Source organism: Halictus rubicundus, chromosome 6 (assembly GCF_050948215.1).
Source record: "Halictus rubicundus isolate RS-2024b chromosome 6, iyHalRubi1_principal, whole genome shotgun sequence".
Lineage (NCBI taxonomy): Eukaryota > Metazoa > Arthropoda > Insecta > Hymenoptera > Halictidae > Halictus > Halictus rubicundus.
The window spans coordinates 26411-51586 of record NC_135154.1 but is presented as its reverse complement, the minus strand read 5'-3'; the positions used below and the strand labels follow the sequence as shown (position 1 = coordinate 51586).

At 42.8% G+C, this 25176-nt stretch overlaps 1 protein-coding gene and 1 long non-coding RNA gene across 5 annotated transcripts in view; one reads left to right on the top strand and one right to left on the bottom strand.

Moving 5' to 3' along the window:
- Rbcn-3b (WD repeat-containing protein Rbcn-3B) overlaps positions 1 to 4159 on the top strand; it is a 40952-nt gene extending 36793 nt beyond the window's left edge. For all 4 annotated transcript variants that reach the window (XM_076789287.1, XM_076789285.1, XM_076789284.1 and 1 more), the window contains 2 exons: positions 132 to 329; positions 430 to 4159. In XM_076789287.1, the coding sequence (XP_076645402.1) occupies positions 132 to 329; positions 430 to 615 (384 nt within the window). In that variant the 3' untranslated portion in view covers positions 616 to 4159. The remainder of the gene's footprint in view (positions 1 to 131; positions 330 to 429) is intronic.
- Positions 3199 to 15891, bottom strand: LOC143354921 (uncharacterized). Its single transcript, XR_013082418.1, has 2 exons — positions 15779 to 15891; positions 3199 to 8336 (listed from the first exon to the last, which is right to left on the bottom strand). It is a non-coding gene; the product is annotated as an uncharacterized LOC143354921 (long non-coding RNA).
- Between the last annotated feature and the right edge of the window lie 9285 nt (positions 15892 to 25176).

The window sequence follows — 25176 nt, the reverse complement described above, 5'->3', positions numbered from 1 at the left end:
AAACGCAAAACATTTTTAACATATCCTCGCTGGATTCACTGAACATATGTCGAAGTTACAACATTTTACATTTCCTTTTATACCCTGTATATGTTGATTTTCGACCAAAAGTCATTGAATATTTTCTTTAGGTGAGTCATTGTCCAGCGACCCGTAGGATAGCAGTAGGTAGTCGAAATGGTCAACTCGCCCTATACGAATTACGAGGAAATGTTAAATGCCAGACAGTACCTGCGCATTCTGCATCTGTAACCGCACTAGCATTTTCACCTGAGGGCAAGTTCCTAGTTAGTTACTCTTGTACGGAGAATAAGTTATGTTTTTGGCAGGTAAGAACTACTTTTGTTTATAATGATATTTTAAGAAAGTTAAGTGATCATAATACAACACCATATTGTATTTTCATTGAAAACATTTAACATTTTCCAGCAAACCAGTAGTGGTATGTTTGGTCTAGGAAATTCGCAAACGCGTTGCGTTAAGTCATACAGTACCGCGCCGATTAATGATGTAGCACGTTTAAATCCTATGCGATTAGCTCGCCTAATATGGATAAATAACCGCACGGTTACGTTAATGCTTGCTGACGGATCTGAAACACGGTTCAATGTATAAACTGTATATGATTCTTCAATATTCCTGTACTGACGAAACAGAAAAGAACAAACGGTACAGCAAATGGGATCAGTCTACAAGCAGAAACGTGGAATAATTGTAGGCAAAATAAGAGCTAAAAGTGCCGTCGTGAATATTGGTGCGTTTGTTGGTACTTAATAGTGCTAGTGGTAACTAATCAGACACGGTTGTCATACGGAAGTAAGCTCCATCAGCGACGAGTTTTATCGTTCCACGACGCAGGATATTGCATAACAATTGTCATCAGGCATGGTATGGAAATTTGTTCCTTTTTAGTTTATTACTTTCTTCCAATTATACAGGCTGGTTCACCAGATATTATCACCTTGATTTATGTCATTAATATTATTTTTAGTGAGAAATGTTCGGATGGAGATTAAATGGTTTCAGGAGATGTGCATACTGGTGTTATTTTTGTAGGGTGAGGTGTCTAGAACTTATGAAGGTCAACTTTGACTTTTTAAATGGAACTGTATATTTTTATGCACCAATCGATGCAATTTTTTATTCCCTATAAAAAATTATTAACCTATGTATGTCGAAAAATTATTTTTTAGGTATTATTCTAGTTTAAATATTCCTAAGAAAATCTCATTCTCTTACAAACTAATGGTAACATTTTTGACATACATAGGTTAACACTTTTCTCTAGAGAATAAAAAGCTGCATCGATTGGTGCATAAGAAAATACTTGGAAAAATTCAAAATTGACCTTCATAAAACCTTGACGCGTCCGCCTACAAAAATTATCTAATAATACCAGTATGTGCATCCCTTGAAACCATTTAATCTCATCCAAACATTTCTCGCTGTGACTAATAATAATGTCGAAAATTAAGGTGGTAATATCTGGTGAACCATCCTGTATAATTACATTGTTCCATTTCTTCGCTACATACGAGCACATTCGATTTTTGCATTGTAGTAAACATCAGAGATAGTTTTGAACGCCGTCACGTTTTAAGGAGAATGTTCTTCTAATCTAGTAATTTAATTGCATTATATTATTTGAATGTTAGCTACGCGTAATCGCAGGTTTCAACTATTTCGTTAGCATCTCGTGAATCTTACATCAAAGGAAAACAAAAAAAAAACAATATAAAACGCTTTCGTACTGACGAATATATATGATGTATAACTTGTTGAATATTTCTATGTAAAACAATTTATGTGTCGTATTGTACATTGTGCAACATTATATACTATTACGTGTGCTATTTAAGCCACGTTTGCATATTCCTGAAACCTCGGTTTAATGGCTAAGCATAATTGCCGTATAAAACCTCGCGGTATGAAATACATACATGTGTATATATATATATACCAAAAAAGAAAAATCAGAAAAAATATAAATTGTCGCCCAAGGACTTGTACATACACAACACTTATACTGGCGAAAAATAGATCAATATAGTAATTCGTATGAACAGTCTTACGTTTATTCCGTTTATGTGTAGTGGAACGCTTCAAACGAATTCTTGTTCTTAGTTGGATTATTTTCACCAATACCATCGACTTGAATACACTCAAATCTTAAATGGAATGTATAGTTATACAGGATTTGATTTTAATGGCCACTCTGTTTGCATGTTTTGGGTACTTATAACTGTAACCAAAGCGAGAGTAAAAGTCATTGATTAAGTTTTTGAAAAGCGAAAGTGTTATCTCCAAAATAATTATTTCAATTTTCAATATCCTTCGTAGTTACCTACGACTTTTATAAGTATTCCATGTGTATACGTTTATGTAACAATATTTATTTCGTCGTTTAGAATTGAAAAAACGACGGATTGAATTTAATCATGATCAGCGTGATTACTGTTATTTTCTCTTTTTAATTAGTGTATCTCCGCATTCGTAAACGATGAACAATGCGATAGAGCATATAATAGAAGATATTAAGTTTATTTAGCTTAATTTATTTTCGTTATTTTGAGTCTTACAAGTCTAGCAACGTTTTCTGTAAACGCGACGAACGCGTACGCGTTTGTGTATATGTATCGATAACTAGAAAAATGATGACTCTGTTGTCCAGCGTCTTACTGGTGTGGAATGAAGAATGCAATTGTGCGTGCAATTCTTATATGTTGCAGATTTGTTATGTCTATTGTGGATCATACAAAATTGCCAGCGAATCTTTCAATGAACGAGACAGATTTAAGTATAATCGGGTTATGTGTCTGAAATTGATAGTAAAATATCCTTAAACATTTGTGACATTTAGTTCATTAATCTGGCTTCAATTTCCAAATAGTACGTAGCAGAGACGAGTAAGAATTTATTCGAACATTAGATGATAAGTTAAAACCATTGTATAGAAAATATTATTTGCCTTAACAATTTGATTAAATTCTAATTCGAACAAGGGTATACAGTGAATCCGCGATATATGTCTCTGAGGTCTGGATGATAAATGTCGCGGAATTATCCCCACTACCGCGGGGTATACCCCGTGAGGGGCTAAGAAGCTGAAGAGACCTCAGTCCTCGAGGAGTGTAACATAATACGGGTCGGGTGTATCGGTGTGAGACCAGGAGACCACTACTAATCCAATAACAAAACTTCTTTATTTTTTATTATTTTTATGCGACTTTCACCAACATATTCGTGGCATATTTGTAATCAAAATGATACCAAATATGATATAATTTTAATGATATTTACTTGTGCAATGAACGATGAAAGTTACTTCCCATTACAATTATATTAACGGAAAATTAGTGTAAATATGATCCAAATGATACAGTGTTTGGTATCATTTTAATCAGAAAAATTCTACGAACACGTTGGTCAAACTTTCATAAAAAAATAATTAATAAAAAGAACTTCGACTCTCCGCGTCTCTTGCTTTCCCATACGCTGTTCTTTTTTGCGTCCGAAACTTTCATCGTTCATGACACATGTAAATGTCATCGTAAATTACATCATATTTGGTATCATTTTCATTAGAAAAATGCCACGAATATGTTGGTGACAGTCCCATAAAAAATAATGAAAAATAGAGAAGTTTTGTTATTATGCTTACACTCCTCGGCAACCGAGACCACTCGAGTTTCTACATTCGGCGCGGATCAAAGGATAGTAGGATCTCGTCGACAGCATTTGCCGCTGTGGCTTTGACTAATAAAAGGACTTTGACTAATAGAACGAGTGTACTTACACTCTTTGGCGGCGAGCATCGCTGTCCTTTTCTACGTACGGCGTGGATCAAAGAATAATGACTCCAGGAGAATAAATGACGTTAAGACCCATGTTGCTGACAAATATCGCGAATTCACTGTACATACTCATGATAAAGTATTATTTAAGTTTTGAAATTACATTAAGCCGTGTAACACTTTTTCACATGCAAGTATTCCAAAGTTGCAAATAGTATATATACATTAATCATACAAAAATACATTTTTGTTGCATGTGACTACAAACTTACTTATCTGTTCAATTAGGTACATACTTCAATTGAGTTCCTGTACACAACTTTAACTGGTCATCAATTAGTCGAATAAAGTTTTGTTCTCTGTTATGTAGTATAAATAATATTCTTAATATATGAAATGTATAAAAACTCATTGTACAAGACTTCTAGAAAAGTGAAATTTGTCTTTTCTTGTAAACTTTGTATGTACTTATATATAATACCACAGTTAAATATACACAGCAGCATAATAGGTATGGTATATAATCTCATTAGAAATGTCATAGAAAAATAAAGTATAACATTAAATGGAAAACTAGAAACAGACTGTAAAAGAAAAGCTTATCAAATATATTCAATACATTATATAAGCTTGTTTCTATACAGTATGCATTTTCATTTTCATATATTTTTGCACTCTTTAATTTTAAGTGGTATTACTTATAAGTACGTATTAAGTGTGTAAAAATTGTACTTTGAATGTTTAAATACATCGTTATATATGTAATGTGTGCTGCATATAAAACTAAACAAAGCTAGCAATCCAAATGACATAACATCTTTATGTTGAAAGTACTAATGGTACTCTTGGTATGTCGAATCCATTTGCCAAAATAGTAAACTACATTTTTTACAACATAAAAATGTATCACAAATTACCCAGTTAAAAATGTAGAAATTTAAAGCTTGAAACAATAATCAATGAAATTAAAAATAATAAGTAAGCATAAGTTTGGCTTCTCTTCCTCGAAGGGGGTGAATGGATTGACTTGTTGACAAAGTTAAATAATATTGATGTTGTGAATATTGTGATGAAGAACATTAGTACTACAGGCACGTATATGATTGGTTCCAAAATGAAATACTCCTAAACGCAAAAAAAAAAAAATGTAGATTTCGTCAGGAGGCACGAGACAACGGACTTACTCAATACAGTAAATTCTCGATATAAGTCCCTAAAGGCTAACGTTTAAAGATCCTTGAACTATCCACACTACCGTGAGGTATATTCCGTGCGAGGCCGAAGCTCGAGAGCCGCCGCGCCGCAGCTGAGGAGTGAAACATAATACGGTCGGGTATATCGGTGTGAGATCAGCAGCCACTCTATTCCAATAACAAAACTTCTTTATTTTTCATTTCTTTTTATGGGACTTACAGCAACAAATTTGTGATATTTTTGTAATTAAAATGATACCAAATATGATATAATTCCGATGATATTTACTTGTGAATGAACGATGAAAGTTACTTCCCACTACAATTACGTTAACGGAAAATTAGTGTAAATATGATCCAACTCATATCACGTTTGGTATCATTTTAATCAGACAAATGCCACAAATATATTGGTGAAATTCTCATAAAAAAATAATTAATAATAAAGAAGTTCAATTTTTTATTTAAAGGCCTGTGCTTACGCGGACTTTGAACTGTGCCGGCGGCCGTGACTTTTCGTGTCTCTTTCTTTCCCATACGCTGTCCTTTTCTTCGTTCGAAATTTTCGTTGCTCATTACACGAGTAAATATCATCGGAATGATATCATATTTGGAACCATTTTAATCAGAATAATGCCACGAATATGTTGGTGGAAGTCTCATAAAAAATAACGAAAAATAAACAAGTTTTGTAATTGAATTTGTAGTGGTTTTCTGGTCTCACACCGGTATACCCGACCATGTTATGTTACACTCCTCGGCGGCGGCGACTCTCGAGCTTCATTGTACTTTTCTACGTGCAACATTGTATCGAAGAAAGACATTTTGTCAGCCTTCTTGTCCCTGGCAGTATGTATGTCTCACGTTAGGGATATTCGTCGAGTAGAGTCATTTACAACGATTCCAGCGTACTGTGTGTAATTCATATGCAACGTTCGGCGTGAATCAAAGATTTTCTATATATGTCCCTCGCTATAACCGTGTAGGGGACTAATATCGAGAATTTACTATATAGCATTCCATCATGGTGAATTAAACGATTTCTACGTGTTGCTTGTAGTTTGTATATAAAACAACCGAACTATGCCTAATTGTATCTATGTAATTTATGTGTACATTATGTATTTTATCGTGTGTTATGTATGGCTGAATCCTGTCCTGTTCAGAGTTGACCTTGACATCAATGTGGTTTTCTACAATTTCAGTTACCATAGTACAGTGTTTACACTACATGTCTCCCAAATGCCTAGCCGATAAAAGTCCCAGAACTATGCCCACTGTCGCGGGGTATACCTCGTGAGGGGCCAAGAAGCTCGAGAGACCTCGATTGCCGAGGAATGTAAGGTCGCGTGGATCAAAGAATGGTATCTCTTGGCCGATATTTGTCTGTGGCTAGACCCGAGTTTTGGACATATATCGAGTAAACACTGTACACCGTCAAACAGAATATTTGTCTACATTACTCTGACTGCCTAAATGTTTTTAACGACCTGCATTATAAGAGTGTGGTGGGTAACTATTGTGACTGTTCACGTGTTTGTACTACATAAATAATAATATAATAATAATAATAATAATAATAATAATAATAATAATAATAATAATAGTAATAATAATAAATTTGTCCACATTCGATATAAATGCAATAATATAGACACAAAGGATGGGTACAAAAATATTAAATGACATAATGGATTCCAATCATGAACAGGACTGGGATCAATGAAACGCCATCGGTAAAATGAAAGAGACTTTTCGCCTTAAGGATACTTCTTGGTCAAATTATCTGAAAAATATATGATTTTCATAACTTTTTACATGGAAAACTGCATATATGTAATATATGATGAGAAATGTTAGTTGGCTTCATTAAACTAAAAGTATAGAATATAACATAATTGTTCTACAAAATTGAAACACATTGGTGGTTGGTGTCATTATAAAAGGATTCAATTTTTGATTGACTTTTGTCGTATTCTATTCGTGATTAGACTTGCTACAGTGTTATCCTCTATAACAGGCCTGCTCAACGATGGCTCGCGGAGCAGATGTGGCTGCTTCTCCTCTTCGCCTGCTCGGCGAGTTAGCCCTCACCATGTCCACTCCGACTTTTCCTTCGGCATGTACATGCACATGAACACGTAGTAATGGTGAGTAAATTGACAGTGCAGCGGTCGTGGGCCTTGTGCCGAAAGAAAAGTCGGGGTGGACATGGTGGGAACAGACTCGCTGAGCATGTGAAGAGGAGGAGCAGCCACATCTGTTCCACGAGCCATCGTTGAGCAGGCCTGCTCTATAATTAACACGTTCGCGGACGTGAATGCTATAGCATTCATTTTCATAGTGATGCAAAATGACATGAATGCTACAGCATTCAAATGTTAAAGCCAATTTTTATTCATTTAATTTTATACAACCTTAAGTTTTTGTAATTAATATACATTTGACATTAATATACATACAAATGACAGTTAACTTATTATTATTGTTTATGTCTAATCAGATTTTGGATAGTACAACTAGTTTCAAGAAAAATTGCCTGTCTATTTCTGCAGCTCACTGAAATTTTTACTGTCCGTGAACGTGTTAACTTTGGAACATTCGTTTTTTTAACGAACATTTCTACGCGTAAAAACTTAATTGTTTTCGGGGTTTTCTTCTGGATGTATGTTAATCTTCGTCAAATTGTTTTTTGGTGACAATATCGGATAATTAAATGAAATTTTCTATATTCTAAATTTGTAGCATAATAAATACTACAAATTATTGTACCATACAGTGTGTAGTCTTAAAAAAGAAATTATGAAATTCATTTTTTGGACAACGTCAGCAAGAAGTACCTTTAACAATTTGCTCTTTCTGAAACTTGATAACTGTTATCAGTGATGGATGGTCGATATCGATTCCACTCTCAATCTTTGGAACTGTCACTGTTACAATCTAAAATCCTTTTTCAGTTCAAATACACCTTATTATTAGAAGTAAATGTTCTAAGGCATCTACACACGTATTTAAAGACAAATGGAACGTAAACTTCGTGTTTCTTATTCAAACAAAAAGAATGCGCGTGCAGCAAATACATGAATTCTTAAAAATTTTTAATATTCACAATATGTCCGAATCTCCAAAGTTTCTGTATTTTTCTATTATTCATTCGAGACTATTCGAGTAATTTTACATTCCATCACTAATGATAACATTTAATGCAAAGGAAAGTATACCGCACATGTTGTTAATCGTTATGCAATAATTGAATGTATTTAAATGTAATCAATGTGAAACGCGTTGCGTTGAACGATAATATATATACCATGATAACGATGATCTTTTTTATCTTGGTTGTTGATTGCTCGTGGTTATCCCGAAGGATGTTCGAGCTTTTGATGTGGATTTACACGCGATGTGTCGACTAAGGATGGGAGTTTCCTCTTGTAAGAAAGGAGACCAAATGTAACAAAACTAAAGCAGTGGACTGTATTTACAAAGATGGATTTGAGCCGTAACCGAATACAAAAATGAATAGAGTACAGGAGAGCAGCTAGGAAAAGTCGTTTTCTCTAGCGTGCTTGGAAGCCAATTGATTGGGAGGATCGAGCCAAGAACCCACGTAAGGGTAGATCCTCCCTCTACTTCGGGATTTTCCTCCCTTCCCTGGATGCCGATAGATATCCCGGATTGGCCAAGACGAGGACCAATTGGGGGTTGGACGGTTGGAAAGTGGAAGATGGGACCGAGGAACATCCTGATGGCCCCAAGGCCATCCTGATGAACCAAGGGCCATCAACCACTCACCACGGGTGAAGAGTTGCCAGAGCCTGGAAAAGACCCAGGGCGTCTGGCAATCGTCAAGTGCGAAACTAGAGAAGGGCAGGATGGGACCCCTGGCAGATTTATGGCATGGGCCTAGAAAGCTATATACAAGTGCTACGCCCTGGGAACGGACAGGAATGGGACATTAGCTAAAACGGTGACAAGGCCACTCCGTACCTAATTTCTAAAAACCTCCAAAGTCACGTTCCAAGAGCGTAAAGCAGTACCCATGCCATAACCAGATGTCCCAGGCTGGCCGCTACATACCGCCCACCTTGAACTCACGGAGTTCAATCGAAATGGGCAACTAATAGGGAGGGAGGATAGAACCGTACAAAAGTGACTACAAAGGTAACAATGAACAGCTGATAACTAACAACAAAACCAAAGCAAGAAAGCATGATAGAATAACCAAGGAACTAAGAGCTAAGAACTAAGAACTAGGAGCTAAGAGCTAAGAACAACGCAAAGCAAAATACTAACAAAGGAAATGACAAGCGGAACATAAAAATGTCGACTAATACAAAGAACGAAATATATACATTGAGTAACATTTAAACTAAATCATATATACACGCAAGATACTAAGGAAACGAAAAGCGGGATATAAGATGTCAACTAATACAATGAACGAAGTATATACAGTGATCAACTGAATCAAATATTACAAAAGGGACTCAGAATCATTTTCCGCGATCGGCAAAAAACAAATTTTGGTGACGGGCCTCTTCAAAGTGCCAGACGCCGTCCGAAGGGAAACAACACGTGTCTTCCCGTCCTGGCCTGGATGAAGCTCCAAAATGCGTCCCAACATCCATTTCATTGGAGGCAGGTTGTCCTCCTGGATGAGGACCATGGCTCCAGTCCTAGGCTCGACAGGAGAGTCGACCTTCCATTTATGTCGCTGCTGCAGCCCGTTCAAATACTCCCGGCACCAGCGCTTCCAAAAATGTTGCAGCATTTGTTGTACTAGCTGAAACCGACAAAGCCTGTTCTGGCGAACAGCTGTGAGGTCGACCTGAGGAAGTGCGGTCAACGCATCACCAATAAGGAAGTGCCCGGGAGTCAAAGGATTCAGATCGGAAGGATCAGCGGATAATGGATGTATTGGGCGGGAATTTAGACAAGCTTCAACCTGAGTAAGCAACGTGTACAGTTCATCAAACGTGAGCCGCTGCTCACCCACTATTCGTTTTAGGTGCGTCTTGACCGAGCGGACGCCGCGCTCCCATAAGCCACCGAAGTGAGGAGCACGAGGTGGTATAAGACGCCACTCTATCTGCTCCTTTGCCAATAACGCAGATATTGTGCAATTGTGTGCCTCGGAGCCTATTAATGCACCCAACTCTCTAAGTTCATTCCTAGCCCCAACAAAATTTGTCCCGTTATCGGAGTGAATTACCTTACATTTACCCCGGCGAGCAATAAATCTGCGAAGACAGCTAATAAAAGCATCCGTAGTAAGGTCAACTGCGAGTTCTAGGTGAATGGCCTTTGTGGCCATACAAACAAAAATACAGATGTACGCCTTCCGAGCCGTACGCGAGCGTCCGCGGTCAACCACTAGCAAAGGACCGGCATAATCGACTCCGCAGGTATGGAAAGGCCTAGCAGGTGTAACCCGGTCGGCAGGTAGATTGCCCATCAGGGGCTGCGCGCTGACGGGACCTGTCCTAAAACAGGTGACGCAGCGACGCAGTACCTTTCGAACAATCCGCCTACCTGAGATGATCCAATATCTTGAATGAAGAGAGGCTAAGGTTTGTTGACCTCCGGCGTGCAATAGACGAAAATGTTCCCTGCGGACGATTAATTCCGCCAGTGGACCCGACTTCGGTATAACTATGGGGTGTTTCTGTTCATACGGAACAGGAGCATTTTCCAATCTGCCGCCCACCCTAATGAGCCCGTGCTCATCAAGATAGGGGTGCAAAGATACTAGGGGACTGTTTTTGTTTATTTCCCTTTGTTGCGCCAGGCTGCGATAATCACTGTCAAAGTAATGGGCATGGGCAGCTCGAATCAAGACCCGTTCGGCCGAAATCAACTCCGAAACGGATGGAGAGCCACGATGACCCGTTGAAGAGCCGTGTGCATTTCTACAGTTTGTTGGAAATCTAAATAGGTATGCTATGACCCGAAGTAGCTTGTCGTACGAAGAAAATCTCTCTAATAATTTTACTATGAGTGGGCTACGATTTGTGGTGACGCTCAACTGAACTATAGACATGGGGCGAGCGTCAGGCACGTCAACTATACTAGCGTCCGGTATGGGCCAATCCTTGGCGTCCAGCGATAGCCAGCTTGGACCATACCACCACAGATCATGCCCTATAAGCAAGGGTGCGCTAGAGCCGCGAGACAAAATGTCAGCAGGATTATCCGCGGTACGTACATGCTTCCAGGTCGAAGATGCATTGAGTTTGTGAATTTCGGCAGCGCGATTGGCAACAAATACCTTCCATCGGCACGGTCTTTCGGCAAGCCAAGCAAGTACTATTTGGCTGTCAGTCCAACAATATTCACGCATAGAGACAATGCGAAGGGATCGCCTAACCTTTTCTATTAATTGGGCCATTAGCAACGCACCGCACAATTCTAATCTGGGAATGCTTACGCTCTTCAATGGCGCGACCCGAGACTTCGCACATAATAGCCGCGCGACCCAAGTGCCGTCGCTTCTACGCGAACGGACATAGACTGCGGCCCCATAAGCCTTTTCCGACGCGTCTGAAAAACCGTGGATTTCTATATCCAAGTTCGAAAACAGAGCGAGTCGAGGAATTTTGACCGACGAAAGTTCATCTAGTTCAGTTCTGAAATTCAACCATCGCAGATGAAGATCTTGGGAGAGGGTTTCATCCCAACCAACCTTCATCTGCCAAAGTTCTTGCATGAAAAGCTTTGATTTAACTATAACAGGGCCGATGAGGCCCAAGGGGTCGAATATTTGCGCTATTTCAGCCAAGATGTTACGCTTTGTGATTCTAGTATGTTTTCTAATTTGCGCACTATAAGATAATTGGTCGGAGGACACGGACCACAATAACCCGAGTGTTTTCGGCTCTTTGTCCAAGATTCTAAATTCTAAGTTCTGTGTCACGCCGCTAACGTGTCCAATTGATTTAGGATCGTTGCTTGCCCATTTTCGCAAGGAAAAACCGGCCTTGGCTAGGATCCTTTCGAGCGATTCACGCAATGCGATGGCTTCATCTACCGTGTCACAACCAGTGAGCAAATCGTCGACGTAAAAATCATGTAATATTACGTCGCTAGCATGGGGAGATGAGCGCGCGCAGTCTATGCCTACTTGATGTAGAGCGCGGGTTGCCAGGTATGAGGCGGAGGCCGTACCGTAAGTTACCGTGTTAAGAGAATAGGTATCTATGTTATCCTCTTCCCTAAACCGCCAAAGAATCAATTGGTACCTACGGTCCTCTTTTCTAACTAGAACTTGCCTGTACATCTTGGCGATGTCGGCGGATAGAACTATTTTGAATTTCCTAAAACGCAATAGGATGCTAAAAAGCTCGTCCTGTACTATCGGACCGACTAACTCCGCATCATTGCGCGAAATCCCTGTTGTCGATTTCGCCGAGCCGTCGAAAACTACGCGAAGCTTAGTGGTCGTACTAGAGTCCTTGAAGACCGCATGGTGAGGCAGATAGAAGCAATTGGAAATTGTGGCAGCGGAAACTTCATCTATTCTATTCATGTGGCCTAATTCTAAATATTCACGAATGAAATTTGAATATTCTGTGCGAAGGTCCGGATTTTTGCGGAATTTCCGCTCTAAGTTAAGTAAACGCCTTTCGGCCTGAGCACGAGATTCTCCTAATTCTAGTAGTCGATTATTGAATGGGATTGCCACGATAAACCGACCGTGATCATCTCGCGTGGTATTTTTTACAAAGTGCTGCTCACAAATATCCGTCTCTAAAACTACCGGCTTTCTATCGCAAGCCTCGTCTACTTCCCAGAAGCGAGTCATGGAATTATGCAATTCGGTGTTGCTAATCAGATTACAAGTGCGACCTGAACGACACTTGTCCTTTGGGCTTGACCAGGAAAGCTGGCCTCCCAGAATCCATCCCAAACGAGTTTTTTGCCAAGCTAGGTTGCCAAGCCCGATTTTGACTTGGCCTACGCACAGCAGATTCCAAAAGATACCTGCACCAATTAACAAATCTATTCTACCCGATGAATAAAACTCGGGATCCGCGGGATAAGTCCCAGGAGGAACGGGAACGTTGAATCTGTGCAATGGCACATTCGGCATGTTTTCGGTAATGTCCTGGACCACTAAGCATGACAGGCTGGACGAGAAATTACCGCGGATGGACGACATTTTTAACTCTATTGATGACCTGATTCTGGTCTTTGAACTGTTAAACCCGCTAATAGATGTATTTATTGTACGATGTGGAAGGTCTAGTTTTTGTGCCAAATTCTGACTGATTGAGTTTATTTGAGAACCCGAATCTAATAGCGCGCGGCATTTGTGCTTTCTACCTTTACTGTCCGTGACGTAAACCACCGCGGTAGAAAGGACTACATATTCGGCTTCAAGATTTGCCGAGCTAGTGTGGCATGCGTGCCCTACATGAGATGAGGAGGGAGATTCTTCTGTTTGATGCTCAGGAACAGAAATGGCCTCCTCTCGATGCAACAATGTGTGGTGTTTCTTACCACATTTTCTACAGTTGCCGCGCGTGCAACTCTTAACGCTGTGCCCCATACCGAGACAATTGAAACACACCCGTGCCCTTTTTACGGCAGCATGTCTTTCCACATGGGACATGGCTAATAGTTTAGTACAATTTTGCAACGCATGCTCGCCGTCGCATAGCCCACATTTGCTAGATTTGCTAGCGACGTGCGATGTTGCTACGAATGGTTTCTTACTAATTTCACGGTTCCTTGGGAAGGGAGTGCGATCACTAACGGCAATAGCAACGGATGGCTTGCTACTGTCCCTGCGCTCTAAGTATTGCGACCGCGTTTCTAAGAATGCAGCGAAATCGTTGAAAGATGGGAGGACCTTTGACTCCATAGTGCGTTTCTCCCAATCATCTAGCGAAGCGGTATCCAACTTTCTTGCTAAGTACGTGCTAATGAGTGCATCCCAAATTTCTGCTGGATTTAGCAAAGACTCTAATGCGCGAACATTGTTTACCGCGCTATCCACAAATTCACTAAGAGCCTTTCCGCTGCTCTTTCTAGATAATGGCTCGAGGTCTAGGAGTGAATTGACATGATGGGCTACTAGAAATTTAGGGTCGTCGTACCTCTGCCTTAAACGCGACCAAGCTAATTTGTAATTTGTGGCTGACACACCAAATGACTCTAGTATTCGCGCAGCCGGACCGGACAACGAAGAAACTAAATAGTTGAATCGATCTATGTCGTTCAATTTGTCGCAGTCGTGAACTAGTGATGTGAAAGTGTCCCGAAATCGAATCCACTGACTATAATTGCCATCGAAGGTGGGAATCTTTATTACGGGCAAACAAATCGCGGTGTGCGAATCCGAAGGCGTAGGAGTGGGATTAATAGTGGACGCACTATTAATTGCTAATTCACCGCGAGCAGCAATCAATCGCCTTTCGGCGAGAGAAAGAGTGCCAAAAAAGGTGTTCTCAAATTGGTCACGCTCGGCAAGATGCGTTTCCAATGCAGGCGTTTCTACGACGAATACTTCAATTTGTGTTTGAATTCTATCAAATTCGTCGTATAGACCCTCAATGACTCGAACGCGCTTCTCGAAAGCTAAGATGTCCGCGTTGACATCGGCTGACTCTACCAAGTTTCTATAAATTGTCAGCTTAGTCTTAGCGGCCCCGCGTTCGGAAATTAAACCTTTGAATTGAGCTTCCATACTTGTACACTATCGCGAACTCAAGTTAAAACCAAGGAAAAACTTACGGAGAATGACAGGAGTGGATCAGCGCTAACAAACAACTTCAGCAGGATCGTCTCACGGGATGCTCGTCGGTTCCTGGCAGTCAGCTAGTTCCAGAGAGCGGCCGTGTTCCAAGTACGTCTTGGGCACGCAAACGCCTTCCTGGAAACTGCAGGCTTGATGACGGCAGCTACAGTCCCGTAGTCTCCTGGTAGTCCCAAAATGCTGCAGCCCAATGAGGATTGTCCAGTCGGACACGAAATGGCAGCAGCAAGACTCCTTGTCTTCCGTGAAGCACGAACTTATTCGAGTATCCGGCTCGAAGGACCAAATGTTGATTGCTCGTGGTTATCCCGAAGGATGTTCGAGCTTTTGATGTGGATTTACACGCGATGTGTCGACTAAGGATGGGAGTTTCCTCTTGTAAGAAAGGAGACCAAATGTAACAAAACTAAAGCAGTGGACTGTATTTACAAAGATGGATTTGAGCCGTAACCGAATACAAAAATGAATAGAGTACAGGAGAGCAGCTAGGAAAAGTCGTTTTCTCTAGCGTGCTTGGAAGCCAATTGATTGGGAGGATCGAGCCAAGAACCCACGTAAGGGTAGATCCTCCCTCTACTTCGGGATTTTCCTCCCTTCCCTGGATGCCGATAGATATCCCGGATTGGCCAAGACGAGGACCAATTGGGGGTTGGACGGTTGGAAAGTGGAAGATGGGACCGAGGAACATCCTGATGGCCCCAAGGCCATCCTGATGAACCAAGGGCCATCAACCACTCACCACGGGTGAAGAGTTGCCAGAGCCTGGAAAAGACCCAGGGCGTCTGGCAATCGTCAAGTGCGAAACTAGAGAAGGGCAGGATGGGACCCCTGGCAGATTTATGGCATGGGCCTAGAAAGCTATATACAAGTGCTACGCCCTGGGAACGGACAGGAATGGGACATTAGCTAAAACGGTGACAAGGCCACTCCGTACCTAATTTCTAAAAACCTCCAAAGTCACGTTCCAAGAGCGTAAAGCAGTACCCATGCCATAACCAGATGTCCCAGGCTGGCCGCTACATGGTAAATGTTACATTTTTGCATTATTTTATTACTAAAGGCTACTTAAAAAGTTCGAATTGTAGAAAATCAAAATTTTTACTTATTATTTACTAGGTGTGTAAATAAATTCAGTGCCTTCTTCTAGCGATACTTAGCTTTTATTCATAAAGGAAGTGTACAAAATTATCTCGTTGGAAAATTATATAGATCAAGCACGGGATTTAATTGGCCTGATTTGAGGCTTTTTCAAAGGCTCTGCCCCCTTTTCCCGGCCGCGCGTCTTGCTCCCGTGGCGGTTCAGGACCTCATGCCACCTCAGGCCCGTACCATATGAACTGCGCGTGGCGCATTAACGTCAATGCATACCTCACAGGCCAGTCCGGCCGGCTCAACATTACAACCCTGGTTTTAGTCCTAGCGTTTAGGAGCCGGCAAACCTGCCAGGCTTTGAAACCGAATTTCTTCTCTGGTCTGTCAAGCCTTTTCCAGATGGCCTTTCGAGAGCGCGTTGACAGTTCCCTGCTGTGCTGAGTTCCCTCCATAGCTCCTTAGGTAAACGATCCGTATCTCTCCTGTACAACACCATGGAAATAGGAAACGTTCCTGGCACTTAGGGAAACAGCATCACACATCCTTATATGTGTTTTATCATACATAAATTATACATATAAAATTCATCTTAAATAATTTATCATGTTATACGCAAATGTATTTTCTTAATGAAAATATATTAGAAACATCAATTCAATATTCGATATCTCGTCAACTTACTCTCTCGCGACTCTCGCTCTACTGACAAAGCATCCCTCGCATTCGTTCCTTTTATCCAAGGCCCACTTTCATTCTTCCTCTCAAGCAGGACCCAAACACGATGTCGTCGTGGCGGTGGCGCCACGATGTCGCGTCCACAGTTATTCTAAACAATCATCATGACTTGGTCACACTCACATCCCTACACATCTTTGTTCTGCAAAGGCTATAGCCGGGTTTGGGGGCCAAATCTGCCCTGGAAGGGATTTTATTCCAATTTGCGCCATTCGATAGCCTACCAAAAAAGATACCTTTCAGCCAAGTTTTAGCCCTATAGCTCATTTGTAAGGGTAGTTATAGAGGAAAAACGAAAATCCAGTTTTTGGCCCATTTTCCCCATTTAATGACAATTTAAAATTCTGAAAAAATCTGACACATTTCGGACACCAAACCACATACTTTGAGTCGTTTCCAGATTTTTCCGTTGCAAACTCTGGCTGTAAAAATCGAAAAACACGAAAAAAATCGAAAAAATGCAGATTTCATATAGAAATCGAAGAGTGACAACAGCAGAATTAATTTAGCAATAAGATATTGTCCTAAATATTATGCTCAATTTTTTTTCAAATTCCTGCGTTTGGTGCGTCATAGTAGGAAAAAACCACTTTTTTCGGCGTTTTTTCCGTGAAATACTAAGTTATAATTATCGTGAAAATATATTATGTAATATTGAACATGCCTAAGTTCAGAGAAACATCGTGCAGACTTTAAAAATTGCGTAGTACAAAAAACGACAATTATACTATGCAGGGTATATCCCAATATTTCGAAGGTACTTTCAACGGCGCCGGTTGGTGCAGTAGCTATGGTCTCCGACTGCGGAACCGCTGAAGACTTTTTAGACCAGTTTCGTATCCTGCCCCGGGCCAATTTTTTTTCTCTTTAATCAGATGTTTTTTCGATTTCTAACCGTATGATTGAGGTTACGATATTGTAAAAACATTTTTTAACTATGTTTAAACTATTTTTTAATAATTTTCCGGAAAAATATTTTTGGAGTACTTTCGGTCTTTAGTCATCTATGGGCTGTATTGCGTATCTACTTAACATTTTTTTACATGGAATAAGTGCATCGACTTGTCTATTAAATGTTTTATCTTTAATGAGTACATTACTTATTGTTAATAATAAATCTAGTGTTATATTGGGGTCGGGAGGTATTGTTGTATCTGTTTCTGTCAAGTAAAAATATTATTAGGGATATTATGAAAACGAGGTTTATACCTCGGACAACTATAACCATTGTTGTCTTTCGGCAATCGTCCCTTCGGAAAACCCGAGGTTTGTGATACCCGCACGAGCTGTTGAGGCCGAAGGTAAAAATCTAATGGCCAATACGTGCCATAACAAAAACTGCTAAGACGAGTAACGGCTTTCTCAAAAACATCTGTGGGGCAACGGGTTCCATAAACTCGCTCGACCATTTGCATGCCAAATGTTGATGATTGTACGTGCCGATCGGCGCTATAAATGATATGATTTCCATTATTTGTAAGAACTTGTTGCCATTTTTCCAGTAACCTGTCTTGTTTCCCAATGACTCAATAGGAACATGTGTTTTTGATTTATAAGCAAAATTACCTGCTTAGGTATGGTACGCAGGGCGATAATGCAAGTATAAGGTTTTGTATCGTTCGGTTAGCCCAAGCCCATCAATTTTATGACGGTCAAGTTCAGATGTTGGTCAACTCTAAAAATGAGGCTAGCGAAAAAATTAGTTTCTACGATGAGTTTTAATTACTTTATGACCACCGTCCGACGAAAACACGAAGGAAAATACACGGTCAACACGTGCTGGAAGTGACTTCCTCATACTAAATCATAATATCGCAGCTCCTACTCGGAAAACATAACAATAGATACTATGTTTACCAAGAAATTCCCGTGTGATTAATTTCCATGATATTCGACGTAAGCTGTGGGTTATAGCAGTGGGCTAAGATATTATGCTGTTAACGCCCACTACTACGCGTTGTAGGGGGTGGCAAGACGCCATTTCGTATGGGTTCAAAGTGGTGACATTGTATTGATACGAATGCGCGACTGATTGATTCAGAGTGGAAGAGGCAGGCCTCGTTTCACACGCATTGTATTGGAAATTTTGGCACAGCGGTCATACATATGTACTATGTAGCGTGTAACGTTCGACATCAAAACATTGAGCCTACAGACGCGACTGAGATGAGGATAGGTTTGTTAGTATAGTAATAAATTGTTATTTTGTTTCTTATAACGTTTAAATACCTTAACAACGGATTCTGCACCTATTACCACGAGGAACTCTGGAAAGTTCGAGTTAACAGCTTTTTAAATAAATACTGACAAATCGTTTCACCGCACAGATTGTCACATGATATTCTTTTTTTGTTAGCATAGTAATAAATTGTTTTGTTGTTTGTTATAACGTTTAAATTTCTTAACAACGTATTCCCCATGTATTACCACGACGAACTCTAAAAAGTTCTGGTTGATAGCTTTTTAACCCTCCGTCGGGCGCAAAGGATCTACCAGACACAGCCAATGTGCCCGATCCTGTTCTTACTCATATTCCGCCTGACTGAGGGCTAATTAAATAATATAAATAATTGTTAAAATTTGTCACTAAACTTTAGTTAACCTTCAGTCAGGCGCAATATGAGTAAAAACAGAATGTGGCACATTGGCTGTGCCTGTTAGATCAGTTGCGCCCGACGCCGACGGCTCCGTGGCTGTGTGGTCGCGTCGCCACTCGGCGACCGTGCCCCCCTGCTCCGTGGTCGAACGGGGCAGGGGGATGATAATGGTGAAGTGTGGGAGACTTCTGGTCGTGGGGTGCTACAACTCACCCAGTTGCGACTCCGCCGAAACCGGGATGTTCCTAGACCGGCTGGGGATTATGATAGCCCAATATATAGCCGGTCCAGTGCTGGTGCTGGGGGACCTCAATGCTAGGTCCTCCACCTGGGGAAACTCCGGGACCAGCGCCCGAGGCGGAGTCCTAGAAGATTGGGCGGAGGGGATTGAGCTCCGGTTGTTAAACTGGGGCTCCGTGCCTACGTGCGTGAGGTGGAACGGGTGGTCGATAGTGGACGTATCGTTTGCGACCGCCGCCGCCTCTCGCCGTGTGTCCAACTGGCGGATCTGGGATGGAGAAACTTTGTCGGACCACTGCTACGTCATGATGGACGTGGCAGACGGGTGGTATTATATGCCATTCATAAATTATTAATTCATGGAAAGGAGATAATACAGCATGCATTAGTTCCGATTGGCCAACTATCTGAAGAGGCTCAAGAAACAAGACACAAAGATTTAAAAAAAATTAGGACCAAAAATACTCGGAAAATTTCTAGAATCGCTACAAATGAAGATACGCTGCACAAATTGTTATTAACATCGGACCTACATATTTCGGCAACGAAAATAAGATCTTACAAGAAGAAAATCAAACAATTCAGTCCAGAGGCTAAAGAATTATTTAAAAAATAAAGAAAACAAAAGCCACCTACTTCTTCAACGACAAAATGGTAAGATTAATTAGTATACTTATTTTATCAATTAAAAAATATTAATATTACTTTTGCTCGCAATATATATTTGTGACGTTAGATACCGTACTTAATAACTTGTATACCTGTACATTTTATTAAAAATTTTAATAACATAATTACATTATATATAAAAATTATAAGATTTGAATTTCGAACTATTATACAATGGTTTTAATAAGGAAAGCAACTGATTCAACAACTAAATAAAAGTTTATAAAAATAATTAATTAACAAATTAAACAAAAAATATTTTCTAACATGTACGATTAGAAAGAGTTTATTTTACAATATTTTTTAGTTCAAACCCCATTTCAATATCTCAAACGGTTCAAAAGTTATATACAAATGTCACTAAATTCTGCGATCCGGAACACTGTGCGCCGGTACACCCGCGCTCGTCGCCGCCACCTTCTGGGTGGCAACGCGGAGCCGAAGGTCGCCGAGCTGTACAGGGAGTACAGGTCGGCGGCCGGGGCCCTCAAGCGTGCTATAGCCGCTGCTAAGGCCGAGGCCTGGGACGAGCTCCTGCTGACCCTCCGTGACGACCCATGGGGACGCCCGTACAAGGCAGTGCTTGGGAAGCTCCGCCCCTGGGCGTTCCCGGTCACGGAGAGGTTAGACCCAGAACTCGTGGGGCGCGTTGTGGATACCCTCTTCCCTCTCAATGACGGGGAGGAGGGGTGGTAGGAACGCGCTCCGGTCCCGACCGTAGAATGGTCGGACGAGCTCCGGGCCACCGACTGGAGCTACACCAGGCCGTCCGGGAACTCCGCAAGAAGGCCCCAGGCCCTAATGGGGTTCCCGGTTGTATAACGGCCTTAGCCCTAAAGGTCCTCGCCCCGGCGTTCATGAGCATCATGGACGCGAGCCTGCGCCGGGGGGTCTACCCCACGATTTGGAAAAATGCGTGCCTGGTTCTCCTCCACAAGGAGGGGAAACCCGCAGAGTCTCCCTCTGCATACCGGCCGGTATGTTTACTCGACGAGGCGGGCAAGCTGTTCGAGAGAATAATTGCTGCCCGCCTCGTCGAGCATCTGTCGCGAGGTGGTCTCGACCTGAGCGACAGCCAGTACGGATTCCGGAGAAGGCACTCCACTATTGACACCCTGGAACGTTTGCGCCTCCTCCGGGAACAGGCTGTCGCTCGGGGCAGGGTGTTGATCGCTGTGCCGTTGGACATATTGAACGCGTTCAACGCCCTGCCCTGGACCGCTCCTGTGGAACCTAGCGTATGACGCGGTGCTGCGGGTTGTCCTCCCCCCGCTATGCAGATGACAACCTGGTTTACGCCGGGGGGAGGGGGGGGGGGGGTTGGAGGAGGACCAGGCACCTCGGAAAGGCTGCCCTGGACTGCGTGGTCGGGCGAATCCGGAGGATGGGGCTTACCGTGGCCGCCGCAAAGACCGAGGCAATCTGGATGTATGGATCGTCTCAGTCGTGGCGGCCACCCCGCGGTCAGGACCTCTGGATTCGCGTCGCTGAAACCTCCGTCGGGATCGGGCCCAGGATGAGGTACCTGGGCTTGGTCATAGACGGCCGTTGGCGATTCGAAGGTCACTTCGAGCTCCTCGCCCGCCAACTGGAGAGGACGGCAGCCACCTTGGCGCGGCTGCTGCCGAATATCGGAGGGCCGGATTTGAAGGTACGCCGCCTCTATATGGAGGTGGTGCGGTCGATTGCTCTGTATGGGACACCCGTATGGCACCGCTCGCTCGGGGCCAGCCGGCGCAGCCAAGCACTCTTGGAAAGAGTGCGCGAGGAGGAGTTGGAGCTCGAGGACCAGAATCGCCAGGCCCAGACGGAAGCATTTTCGGAGTCCACACGTCCGATTGTCCGGGCCCCCCTGCCCATATTTTATATATGGTGCAGGAGGCGGGGAAGGTTGACCTTCCGCCTCACGCAGGTGCTCTCCGGCCGTCGGCGCGGGGTGCTTCCCCGCGCCCTGTTATGCCCCCACCATTGGGGGCGGTGAATTTGGGGGTTCGGGGTGTGAGCTGACGCCGGCCCCCGGGGGGGGGGGGAGCATAGCTCCCCCCGTGACAGGACGACACCCCCCGGGTTAATTTCCCGGTTTGGGGGGGGGGGGGGGTGTCGGTCCGTCCCTCCCGCTAGGGGAGGGGGATTCGTGGGGGGATTTGGGTGAGGAAGGGTCGGGGCGTGCCGGATCGCGCCTCCGACGGCCCTTCCTTCCGGTGGCGGCGTCTTCGTGCCTCGCCGGGGCTGGTTCCTTCGGGACACCGAAGACTCCGGGAGCTGTGGGTGGACCGAGCTGGGGCTCGGGAAGCCCAATCCGAAGGCTCCAGGGATGGGGACGGGTCCCTCCGCCCGGGGTCTTATAGCGTAGGAAGTGGGGGAGGTTAACCCCTCCCCCGGGGTATGATGATAGCTGGGAGGTGTCCTGTTGAGTACTCGCGTGATCCAGGCACCTCCCGTGTAGCTTAGTTGGGCGTGAGGTTTTAGTGAGTAGTCTCCGGGGGTTCATCCTCCGGGGAGAATCCCACATAACCCCGGCTTCCTCCAGGGAGTCGGGGTATGTATAAAACATTTCCTCACGATAAAAAAAAAGGTGCTCTCCGGCCATGGGTGCTTCGGAGAGTACCTGCACAAGATGGGGCGGGAGCCGACTGCGCAGTGCCACCACTGCGGTGAAGACGTCGACACGGCGCGGCATACTCTAGATGAGTGCCCAGCTTGGGCCGAGCCGCGCCGCATAGTGGTGCCAAGGCGGCAAAAAATCCTTTTTATAAATTTTCGATTTTTATAAAAAAAATTATTTTTGTATAGCCTAATAGTGCGTGCATGATGTATCGAAGTCAGATTTTTGAAAACAAATTTTTTTACGGAGATATACGCATGGTAAATAACCATTTCCTCGTTCTTGGGAATTCATCAGTTTTCAGTGCGATAATTATGTAATTACTCCGCCTATAATTGAATACTTAGGGGTCTACAAATCATATGGGTTATTGCAAATGGCTTCAACTATTAACTGGCAAAAAAAATTTTCCAAAAAAAGTTGTTTAACATTGAGTAATATGGACTAACCTTAATCCCCTTTGCGTTACGCTCATTTTTTATTTATGGAGGAATACAAAAAATCCTTTGAATAGCTTCGATCTGGAACTAATCGTTTTGGCAGGTTATAATATTGATCTAGCTTCGTGCAAAATTTCATGAGATACTTCGAGATGCTTTCGCCGCAATTTAAGTTTAAATATCAACTTTCGGAATTTCCAAGAATGAATCTCACGGAACTCACGTTTATTTGATGTTTCAGGTGAAATTTCTAAGGGATACGTATCAGATAATAAAAAAAATGTGACATTCATACGTATAAAAAAATATTTAATAACAATATTTTATGTTAAATGAACAAAGTTTTCGTTCACTGGACTACTGTCGCAAAAATGCAACAGGTATTTTTTGGTAGTGCTCCAATGAACGCTATAAAAATAATTTATGTAAGATAAAAAAAATTGTTATTAAATATTTTTTTATACATAAAAAATTAATAAATCATATGCACTGCACATTTTTCTTTATTATTTAGAAATATTCCTAAAAAATTTCACCCGGAACATCAAATAATCGTAACTTCCGCACGATTCACTCTTGGAAATTCTGAAAGTTGATATTTAAACTTAAATTGCGGCGAAAGGGTCTCGAAGTGTCTCATGATATTTTGCACAAAGTTAGATCAATATTACACCTTGCCAAAACGATTAGTTCCAGACCAAAATCTATTAAAGTATTTGTTGTATGCTTCCATAAATAAAAAATGGCCAGAAAACAGAGATTTTCGATTAGCCCATATTACTTAATGTTGACAACTTTTTACAAAAATTTTTTTGCCAAATAAGCGTTGTACCTGTGGCAATCTCTCCACAAATTTTCAAACCAATTCGTTGGAAAGTTTCGTTTTTACAGATTTTTTGCCGCTTTTTGGCCATTTGGCACCACTGTGCGCCGTGTCCTTAGAGCCGCGGTGGAAGGGTGGGACCTCTCGCTGGCGGCCGTGGTCGACCACATGGCCGGTAGTGAGAGGTTGTGGATGGTGGTGGCCTCCTTCTGCGAGGACGTTATGATGCAGACGGAGGCCGCCGAGCGGGCCCGGGAACGAGACCCGGAATCGACAAGGAGGGTGTGGGCGCGGGGACGACCCCCGCGCCGACGTGTGCCCCCCCAGGGGGGTCGCGTGGGAAGGGAGGGCGCGGGGGTCTCTCCTGCGCCAACTGTTGGCCCCGGGAGTGGGGGGCGGTGTGGGGTTGGCGCGGGGAGAATCCCCGCGCCCTGACGTGCCCCGCCAATGGGGGCGGTGGATTTGGGGGCCCGGGGTGCGAGCTGACCCGGGCCCCCGGGGGGAGCATAGCTCCCCCCGTGATAGGACGACACCCCCCGGGTTAGTTTCCGGTAGGGGGGGGGGGTGTCGGTCCGTCCTTCCCCAACAGGGGAGGGGGATCCGTGGGGGGTTGGGGTAGGATGGGTCGGGGCGTGCCGGATCGCGCCTCCGACGGCCTTCCTTCCTTGTGGGTGGACCGAACTGGGGCTCGGGAAGCCCAACCCGAAGGCTCCATGGATGGGGACACCGGGCGGGTCCCTCCGCTCGGGGTCTTGTAGCGTAGACAATGGGGGAGGTTAAACCCTCCCCCGGGGTATGATGATAGCTAGGAGGTGTCCTGTTGAGTACTCGCGTGATCCAGGCACCTCCCCCTTTAGCTTAGGTGGGCGTGGGTTTTTTAGTGGGTAGCCTTTGGGGAGATTTTTCCCCAGGGGTAGTCGCACATAACCCCGGCTCCCCCCAGGGAGTTGGGGTATGCGTAAAGTCATTTTCCCCACAGAAAAAAAGAAGGAAAATGTGAATAGAATTTGTAACCTCAAGGGGAATCAATCAACGATATTATATAATAGAATACACCAGAATATGCCAGAATATACTAGGATATACCAGAATATACTTGAATAAAACTAGAATGTACCAGAATATACTTGAATATAGTCGAATGTAGCAGAATACACTACAATATACCAAAATATACTAAAATATAACAGAATGTACCATAATATACTTGAATATGATATAATATACTTGA